We start from the raw sequence: 10,251 nt of genomic DNA, 5'->3' as shown, positions 1-10,251 counted from the left end.
ATTAGAGAAGGCAAGCAGTTGGAACAAAATCCTGGGGAGGGTTTTTACTTTTTGGACCTGAATTACCCACCTTTAGTTTTGTGTGTTCACTTTTGTTTTATTGGTGACAGCATCTGTACTGCTTTGTGATGGTCACAGCGGTGACCGTGGAGCTTTAGCATTTTATTTTAGATTAAAAATAATCCCAAAAAGAGAAAAATAGAGCCATATAGTCTTGAGATCCTGTGCTGACAAATGCTGGATTTACTAAAAAGTTCCACTGCAGTTCTTTAACTTTTTCAGTGCTTAAGTAGTTTTTCGACTCAATACTTTAAAACTTCTACTCAAGTTGTTTTTTGGGGAGGTACTTTTACTTGAGTCATAATTTTACCCAAGTATTAATATTTTTACCTGGGTGGCTCCCTGTACTTCCTATAGAGGGTACACACTTAAAAATAATGGTTCTTCAAGGGTTTTTTAGTAAAGAAAATGGTTCTATATAGAGCCCTTTGCATGATTAAAGGGTTCTTTGCATCGTGAAAGTGTTCTTCAGATTGAAGAATGTGTTGATGGTTCTATATAGAACCTTTTTGAAAGGGGTTCTATAGAGCACCAAAAAGCCTGACATCGTAACAATAGAAGAACCCTTTTCAAAAAGGTTCTATATAGAACCATTGACGGCACATTCTCCTTCAGTCTGAAGAGCCCTTTAATCATGCAAAGGGTTCTTTAAATGTTCATGGTTGCATATACAACCATTTTCTTTACTAAAGAACCCTTGAAGAACCATCATTTTTAAATGTTTAGTTTGGACGGTAACTACACTTTAAAATGATGTTTTTAAGGGTTCTTCAGTAAAGGGAATTTTTCTATTCAGAACCATGAGTTCTATTTAGAACCATTTCATGCTTTAATGGTTCTTTGCATGGTAAAAAGTTTCTTCAGATTGATGGAGAAAGTGTCCCATTTTTGAAAATGTGTTCTTTTTGAAAATGGTTCTATAGAGCACCAAAAAGTGTTCTGCTATTGTTACAATGTCAAGTTTGTATACATAGAAGAACCCTTTTTGGTGCTCTATAGATCCATTTTCAAAAAGGTTCTAGATACAACCATATACAACACATTCTCCATCAATCTGAAGAACCTTTTCACCATGCAAGGACCATTTAAGCATGCAAATGGTTCTATATGGAACCACTGCCTTTACCAAAGAACCTTCGAAGAGCCCTCGTTTTTAAGTGTGCACTATGCAGGGAGGAGGGAGCACATTTGAGACTCAGTCCTAGCTTTTACTCCACAGTCCCTTGCAGAAAGTAGTGGAGTAAGAAGTATAGAAGACGTTCCACTGTGTAATGTAGCGGAGTGAGTAAAGGTCTCATAAAATGGAAATATTAGAGATTTTTAAAGTACACATACTTAAAAAGTAATGAAGTACACGTACTTACTCCACCGCTGTTACACGGCATTCATACTGTGACTATTAGACTGATCAACTACAGCCAGAGTGAAACTCCTCCTTTGCTCTTCTCTGCTCTGCTAAGAGGCTGTTTTCTACGACGGCGTTTTAGGGCCACTGTTAATACAAATAAAAACAGTAGACTTCGAGAATAAAGTCGGACTATTTCGAGAAAAAAGTAGTAATATTTCGAGAAAAAAGTCGGGCTATTTCGAGAAAAAAGTCGTAGAATCACGACATTAAAGTGGCATTAGTACCAAGAAAGGTCGCAATATTGTGGCCATAGGCTTTGCAAAAGGAAAGCAGCGCCTCCTCGTGTTAAACGAGGGGCGGTGAGTTGGTGTTGGAGTTTTACTGTTATATGGATTTCACCCATAAAGAAAGGGGGCTACATCTCCGCGCCATTTAAAGAGGGCATGGAGTTTCACAAACAGTGAGAATGATCATTAAAACGATCGATCCACAAAGAGACAAGAGTGAGTGGAACTCCGGCGCACCAGTACAGCAGCCCCCCTACAGTTAGCCCACTTTATCCTCCAAATATTACGACTTTTTTCCCGAAATATTACTTTTTTTCTGTAAATATTACGACTTTCTTCTCGAAATATTACGACTTTCTTCTCGAAGTCTATTGTTGTTATTTTTGTTAACAGTGGCCCTAAAACGCCGTCCTATTTTCCAGCTCAGCTTGACGTCGGAAAGTCTCCGAATTTCCTCATTTGCATTTCATTTCTCACTAACAATCCTGTTGCTGGATGCGATGCCTGTAAGGGGCCGGCAGAGGGCGCGCGTTCCCGCTTCGAGTCCAGGTCTCCTAGCAACGGAGTGTTTACAGCTGCAGGTTGTGGACGGAGGCTGCGCGGCAGCAGAGCAGTAATAAAACTCAATAACATAATAAAGCTCTGCTTTCTGCGACCCGGAGCGATGAACCGCGTCGAGCTGCTGTCAGATCGCATCGCAGCCGCTCATCTGGACCGGAGACGAAACCGGGAGCTGCAGCGGCAAGAGCGGATTTTCAACGCCAATGTGCGAACAATCGGAGTAAGTTAGAGTCAGTGATGACTCGGTACCTTCACTACTGAGGCAGCAGTTCTATTAAAGCTTTCACTGGACCCTTCATAGAAACTGTACTCTATAGAAGCCCATTCCCACAACCACACATAGAAAAACCAGCACCTCATTTTTGTTTTTTATTCTTAAGTCAGTTACTATCTCTTTATTTTGTTCTGATCTCATTATTTTTAAGACAAAAAGTCGTTATATGGAGATGCTAAGTCATTATTTTCAGAAATATTCTCATTATTTTGAGAAACTTTATTGTTATTTGAAGATGCTTTATGCTTCAGAGATGAAAATGTAAACAAATATAAATATATATTTAAGTACACATAATGATGTAGTCTCTGAAAATAATGAAAAAGTTTCCAAAAATAATATGAAAGTATCTCAAATTAAGAATGTTTCTCAAAATAATGAGAAAGAATCTCTGAACAGTGACTTTGTGTTTCAAACTAATGACTGGGTATCTCAAAATAATTAGAAAAGTATTTCAGCATAATGACTTAGTATGTCAAATTAATGAGATAGTATGTCAGAATAATGACTTAGTATTGCAAAATGATGGCATGGCGTCTCATGTAAGAATGAAAAAAAAGGTTGTGGATGTATATGTTTTTTTTAATATTCATATTTATATTCGTTATATCCTGGAGATTTTTTTATTTGAAGTGGTGGGAATGGGCTTCCATACAGTATCATGACTCACAGAAAGATCCAACTTCTTACCATCATACTTCACCAGTTAGCTTTCATCAACACTACACACTATAAAAGTCAGCACTAAGCATGTATTCATCATTTTGTCATTTGTTTATTCACTGAAATTCATTTTTGGGGAAGGTCGACAGTCATTTTCTGTGCTGGGGCCAATAAGATCTTGCCACTGTTAAGGCTTATGGCTTAACACGGTATATTCCATAGGAAACACACTCATGACAAAGTCTATGCTTTGTTGGACTAGATTGACACGGATGCTCTTGACCATCAAGTGGAGGAAAAGAGGAATAAAGAAGAAGCTGAGGCGAGAGCCCTGAAGGAATACAGTGAGTTAAAACTGGGCAAATGCACACTACTGCCTACCTTTTTACCATGTTACTGCCTGTTTCACAGAGTAACAAATAGAGTTGGTAGATACACTCAGTTACATATACTTTAGTACTGATGGGTGCATTTGATATTTCTGAGTTCTGTAGTTTTACATGATAAATCTAGTTCAGGTATTTTTATGAGGAATGTCATCTACTTATTCCTTAATTCAATTTCAATTCTTCACATTAAGCCCCTAATTCCATTTTTGGGAGGGGGGTCATTTCATTCTGTTCTTTTGGTTTAACCCCTGGACTGCTTCGCTTACACATCGCACACCTCAAAACATTTTATTTTAGACCAAAAGGATCCTTAAAAGAGGAGAATAGGCATCAACTTTACTTCCTGACTTCCTTAGTTACGAGCTATTTAATTCTACTCGCTCTGAACTTCAGTTAAATGTTTTAATTACGACACTACATTAAAATGTGTTTGAATTCAATTAATCAATCAATCAATTAATTTTTATTTAAACTCACTGAGGGAGACCCTCATTTATAAAGTAGCTGAGACAATACAGAAAACAAGGATTGGAAAATTGAATTGTAAAACATATCAAGTGCTAAAAAAAGTAATAATAATAATCATAATAGTAAATTTAATAGTAAAAAAATCAATAAACTATTAAAATTGCAACAATATAACAGTACATAACAGATTAAATAGGGATAAAATAATTAAAAAAGAACACACATTTTCTGAAACTGCTTGTCTTTCTGGGAACCGGGGGGGTGGGGTTGGAGCCTATCTCAGCGGTCATTGGGCGGAAGCCTATTAAAAAACATAGTTGATAAAATAAATAAAGGAATAGAAGATGTAAAACAGTAACTTAGCACTAGCTAAGAAGTAAAAGTTGAGAATAAAATAAATAAAAAACAAAAAAGTGAAAAAAATAGCTAAAACATCAAAATCATATTAAAAGTTAACTAAAATCAAATAAAACATTTGCAGGCTGAGTGGAGGTGGTTAGAGACTAAAAGTTTAAAATGTTCATGTGACACCAGCGAGCGAAGCTTCCTGTAATCAGGGGTTCTTTGAAGGTCTTTGAAGTTTTTCTATTGAAATATAATTGTGTAAGAGTACAAGTATTCACTTTCAAGAATACTCAAAATAAAGTGCAAATATTCCAATTTATATTTAGATTTAGTAACAGAGTATTTTCTACCTCCTGTATCTGGAATTAAGGGCCTGGTAATAAGCCCTTAAGTCCATATGATAATAATAAATCAGTACTGATAGAGCAAAAAAATAAAAACATTGGATCCCCATGATCCAAGCTCTCGGTCTTATCCTTCTGTCCGTTGTCCCAGCTGATGGCCTCATCTGCAGTGACCGTACAGCATGCCTACTGGAGCACAGGCAGAAGAAAGACAAGCGTCTTCTTGAGGAGGCCATCGTGGGCTTCCGCCAACAGTTCCAGCAGCCCAGCAGCAGGCGTGAGTTTGACCTGAATGACCCTGAGCTCTTGAAGAAGCAGGATGGTGTGCGCATTCTTCCTGGTCTGCCCGGGGAGGATCTGCACAGCAGAGAGAGAACACGGCGCCAGAGAGAGCAGCTCAGGGACTGGTCCATACAGCAGCAGCTGGAGCTGGAGCACGCAAAAGAGCTGCAGACACTGGAAGGTAGTTTACCAGCTTAAAAGCCCATTTTGAGGCACCATTATCAAAAGTTCCAAACTTTTCCCTGCCATGATTTTTAATGGATGTGTCTTACTGACGATTGATCTCGTAAGGATCAATAGCGCTTCCTGTCCAAAATGAAACAAACCTCTTAAATAAGCTGATAATATGTTCTCTTAAATAGATCAGCAGTATGACCAAAGCCAACTTGCTCTGGACAGCAGAGCCCTTGAGCTACAGAAGATGGAGGAAGAGCACAAGAGAGCCACCGCTATCGCCATCAAGGACTTTAATCAAGCCCTGGTGAGTCCTTGGGTGTAACTCTCCTTGAGGAGGCTACTGGTCCATGGATGTTAACCTGCAGCCCTGGACTGTTGCTGTCCACCTGCTCTAACAGGTCCTCATGAACAAGCTACAGTATATGTCCAAACACCCCTTCTATTGAGTGAATTCAGCTACTAGGTTGCTGACATGGACATTCAATTGTGCACTAACACAGCTTGTATAACCCTCATAGAAAAGCACCAATAAAATTGGACGCTTTGGAGCTGGAGCACCACTAATGCCTGAATGCAATCAGATCCACACAGCAGTGTTGTAGCATCTAGCGTAAAGCCTTTCGAGAAGAGTAGAGAGTGTTGCGGCAGCAAAGAGGGACAAACTCCCTGTTAACAGCCTTGAAGAAGGAGGATGAGCAGGTGTCTACAAACTTTTGGCCACATAGTTTATAAAGTGCTTTATATGGTGTGCAGAGAAAACACTAATCTCTGGGGGGCGCTGTTCATGAAAATCAAGTGTATCTTATAATGACTGGGATACCATCATGCAGTGCACTGTTCCAAACAATTTTGTCATTAAAAGTGTATTTAAAAAGTGCATCATTTTTCTTTAATCGTTAAATGTTTAAAAATAGTATTTTTTGAACTAGTCTGTGGATTTTGAAGCTATCTTTTCAAAATTGGAAATAATCTGTGGCCTCTCTAGGATACTCCCTGGCTCTCCATTATTTTGTCTTTCACATAATTTGAAAATGCCAGCCGAACTCGACATTGTACAAAATTACTTACGTAATTCTTTGCATACTGACTTCTGTTAAATGAAGAATGTCCTATGTTCTGCCAACATTGAAATTCAATTAATCCTCCACTGCCAACAGGCTGCCGAAGTGATAAAACGGCAGGAGAATGAGCGTCGCAAGGAAGAGGAGAACAACCAGGCAGATGTCCTGAACCAGATGCAAGGGGAGCTGCTGAGCGAGAGCCCTCAGCGAGTACCAGGACTGACCCGAGTGCGCAGGGACTGCTATAAGGGCTTGACCCCCCAGCAGCTAATGCACTACACCAACTACCAGCAGCAGCAAGCCGAGGAAAAGAGGGTAAGGTCCACTACCGCTGTTTTTAGATTAGACTAAATTAGATTAAATTAGATTGAGGGACCCTCAATCTAAGGGTCACATGCAATATAAAATATGAATTCTTCTGCAAAGCACACAGCTAGGGCTGGGCGATAAAACGATAACGATAAGTATCGCGATATAACTTTTTTCTCGATTGAGCGATAAGAAAGGTTCGACAAATGTTCGATATAATACACCATTCTCACACTTCCACGTTCAGCGAAAGCCCTGGTGGCGCTTTCTACTGCAAGGAAAGCGACACTACTCAGCTGTCGCCAGGAGAGGGCGCACTTCCAAATTTTTCGACTTGATTAGAGAGGGAGGGGGCCACGAGTAAAAAAAGGGTCGCCAAATATACTTTAGCAACGCGGAGTTATACATTCCCTGTCTGAGTGGATGTTATTGGCGATCTGTTCTCCTGTGACCGAGTGTGAGTGACGAGGTCACTTTCCATGCTTTCCATGCATCCTAACAACTTTAGCGGTGTTAAATCACGTCTGCAGCGCCGTGTTACAGCGCCAAACCGTCATATTTTAGTATTAGTGCATTCTCGAGCAACGAAAGTGAAAGAAAGAAGTGGGTTCATGTTCGAAAGTAAACTGAGGAAGCTGTGAGGCATTGGAGAGCGGGAGAGCGCTATCTTTCCAGGCTAGCTGTTTTTAGCTGCTGGCTAACTTGAAGCAGTGCTCCGGCAAAACACGGTGAATTGATGATACGGTAGATCAAACCACACACAAAATCACCGCTTTCAGTTTAAACATACCTAAAAGGAGGACTCTGTTTGTCTGGTGTGAGAGATTCACACTGCAGATAATGCTTTTACACAGCAAACGTCAGATATACTGCGGTTCACCCCTTAAACTCCCACGGTAGCATAGAGAAACCCAGGCGTCGCTAGCTGGTGTCTGAATACCGTGATATGCTCCGACATGGATGTGGTAGGAGTGACAGCAGTGACCTACCGAACCGAGTTGACGTTGTTGAGAAACTAAAGAGTTTAGCTCTGTTGTTGGCCACTTGTTTAGCATTTGTAACGGGGTAGCCGAGCGCTCGTCACCACACAGCTAAAAATAATCTGTTTCTGTTCTACAGAGAACACACTTCTGCACATTTCAATGCACAATTACTGTTTATTTGCTGCAGTTAATATAATGGGGGAATAAACAAAGCATAAAATGTGGCGTCTGCAAAGGTTGTGGCACATTTAATATATTATCCATTATTGTTTTCCCAATATGTTAAACTCGGCAAATAAATAGAAAATTGAGCAAGTCTGTTCTCTCTAGATGATGTGTTAACTTATTTTCACTCACAAAAGCAATAAAACGTCATTTGACAGGAGGTTTTCAAACTTCTGATGCAACTGTTGGCCTTATTGCTGGGAGGCTGTGAGTTCAATATTCAGTCAAGAGTCCACTCTCTCTGAGTATGTGGGATTGTCCTCCTTTCTAACTGGAAGAATTGCCAGTTAGTGTTCTCCTCCATGCGTGTTGAGCTGTAATAATGCTGCATTAGCCACAGTTTGAAAGATTCAGTGGTGCTTCACGTGTCTCAGAAGAAGCACATGCTAAGCTTGACCCTTCCAGCTCGGTAGCGTGGTGTGATCAGGAGAAACACTGGACATGACTAAATTGGAGAGAAAAATAAGGAAAAATCAAAATAAGTAAATAAGGGTTAAGGATTGTGACCGCATGTTTTATGTTTGTGGCAGCGCGCTCGTGTGCAGCAGCGGGAGGAGGAGCTGCAGCAAGATCGTGAACGTCTGGCCTTGGCTCGGGCCGCTCTGCTACAGGAGAGACGGCAGGCACGCATCAGCAAGGAGCTGCGCAGAGCTCTGGACAACACCAACACACAGCTGGCCCAAATTCAAAAAGCACAGTGAGTTATGCACACAAACACATTAACACTGTGTTGCTGGCCAAAGCTGTGGACACCACCAACACACAGCTGAGCCAGGATTATATACACTTTATACACTAGAGCACAACCCATGTGAACATTTTGTGGCTGACACAGATACCAGTATAAAGGGGCTATAATTCCTAAACAGAACTTTTTCTATAAAAAGGTGAGGTGGTATGAAAACAATGTGTAAGTATGTGTACATATTATTCACTCAACATTTTAAAGTTACTGTTTTTATGACGTCACAGAAACCAACAAATGCTCATCTGCATTCATAGTGAAGTTATAAAGAGTGTTTCTGCCTTGACTGCTTACTGAATGAGGCGCGATACAAAGCACCCAATCAGAACAGAGCTCATTTACATATATCAGTTTTAAAGGCACACTAACAAAAGACCTGTTTAATTCAAAGAGATAAAGAGAGGTTGGAGAATTGTCATGCAAAAATTAATTATGGCTGTTTTTGATGTCATAAGTGGACCTCAGGGGCAAAAAAAAAGTTTGCATATAACAAAAATCAATTGTTCTGTTTATTACCTATTGTTTTTCTTATTTACATTAGTTGTCTTCACAATACTGTTTTGTGGTATAGTGTGCAGTACTCATTCTACAGCTTAGGTTTGAATATATTTTAAGTTTTTCTTATTTTAACCACATAATGTTCAGATTTACCAGTTCAGTTTGCGTTGCTGTCATTCAGCTAAACAGAGTGACTTTATTGTGTTTCAGAGTGCCATGACTGTTCAAAGTTTCACCCTATTAATGGGAGCTTAGAAGTTAATAATTATCAGCAATATTTACGCTGATACTGAAAAAAACACAGGTTGACAATATTGGCTGTTATTATAGGCCAACTGATATATTGCTCAAGTTCTAATATATACGTACAGATATACCATCTATTCCTTATTTAGATATTGTACCATAACACTGTGCACATAAAAACAGTAACCCACAGCGTTAAGAACTGAGTTACAAGTAGTTCATATTATATGGCCAAAGGTATGTGGACAGTCCTCCTGATTGAGTTCAGGTGTTTCAGCCACACCCATTGCTAACAGGTGTATAAAATCAAGCTCTTACCCATTTGTATCAGAACAGGTCGTACTGAAGAGCTCATGACTTTAAACATGGAGGCCACAAATCACGCCATGAAATTTCTGCCCTGCTAGATCTGCCCCGGTCAACTGTAAGAGCTATTACTGTGAAAAGGAAGCTTCTAAGAGCAACAACAGCTCAGCCACGAAGCGGTAGACCAAGCAAACTCGCAGAGTGGGGCTGCCGAGTGCTGATAAGTGAGTGGAGGCTGTTATAAGGGGGTGGCAACTCGATTAATGTCCATGATGTGGAATGGGATGTCCAAAAAGCCCATATAGGTGTTGGTCATTTGTCCACATACTTTTCGCCATATAGTGTAAGTACAGTCTAATTGGTAGATATCATGAATATTAGTCATTTTAATATTTCACACTGGAGAATTTACTTGAAGACAAAAGCGGTTAAGAAAAAGAAAACCATTAGTGTTTCGAGGTTTTCTATGTTTTGAGAGTGGACTGGTCTGAGGATTTAGAGATGGTATATTTTGTTTCCATTACAGGAGGAGTTATCTTGAGAAGGAGGTTTACCCCAACATCCCTGACGAGAGCTACTTCGCCCAGTTCAATAAGACCAGCAGGTAGAGGTTCAGCAGAATCATACCAACAAAAAAATAAAACAAATAAAAATTGAGACTATTCTCTCATACAAAATGT

At 39.8% G+C, this 10,251-nt stretch overlaps 1 protein-coding gene across 1 annotated transcript; it reads left to right on the top strand.

Moving 5' to 3' along the window:
* The first annotated feature begins 2,295 nt into the window (after window positions 1-2,295).
* Window positions 2,296-10,201, top strand: ribc2 (RIB43A domain with coiled-coils 2). Its single transcript, XM_036568141.1, has 7 exons — window positions 2,296-2,476; window positions 3,456-3,537; window positions 4,891-5,202; window positions 5,384-5,502; window positions 6,356-6,574; window positions 8,307-8,473; window positions 10,098-10,201. Exons 1-7 carry the CDS (start codon window positions 2,360-2,362, stop codon window positions 10,177-10,179), a joined length of 1,098 nt encoding a protein of 365 aa, XP_036424034.1. The 5' UTR covers window positions 2,296-2,359; the 3' UTR covers window positions 10,180-10,201.
* Window positions 10,202-10,251: the final 50 nt, after the last annotated feature.

Source organism: Colossoma macropomum, unplaced genomic scaffold, assembly GCF_904425465.1.
Source record: "Colossoma macropomum unplaced genomic scaffold, Colossoma_macropomum, whole genome shotgun sequence".
NCBI lineage: Eukaryota > Metazoa > Chordata > Actinopteri > Characiformes > Serrasalmidae > Colossoma > Colossoma macropomum.
The sequence above is the reverse complement of the archived record's forward strand: the minus strand, read 5'-3'. Positions and strand labels throughout refer to the sequence as shown.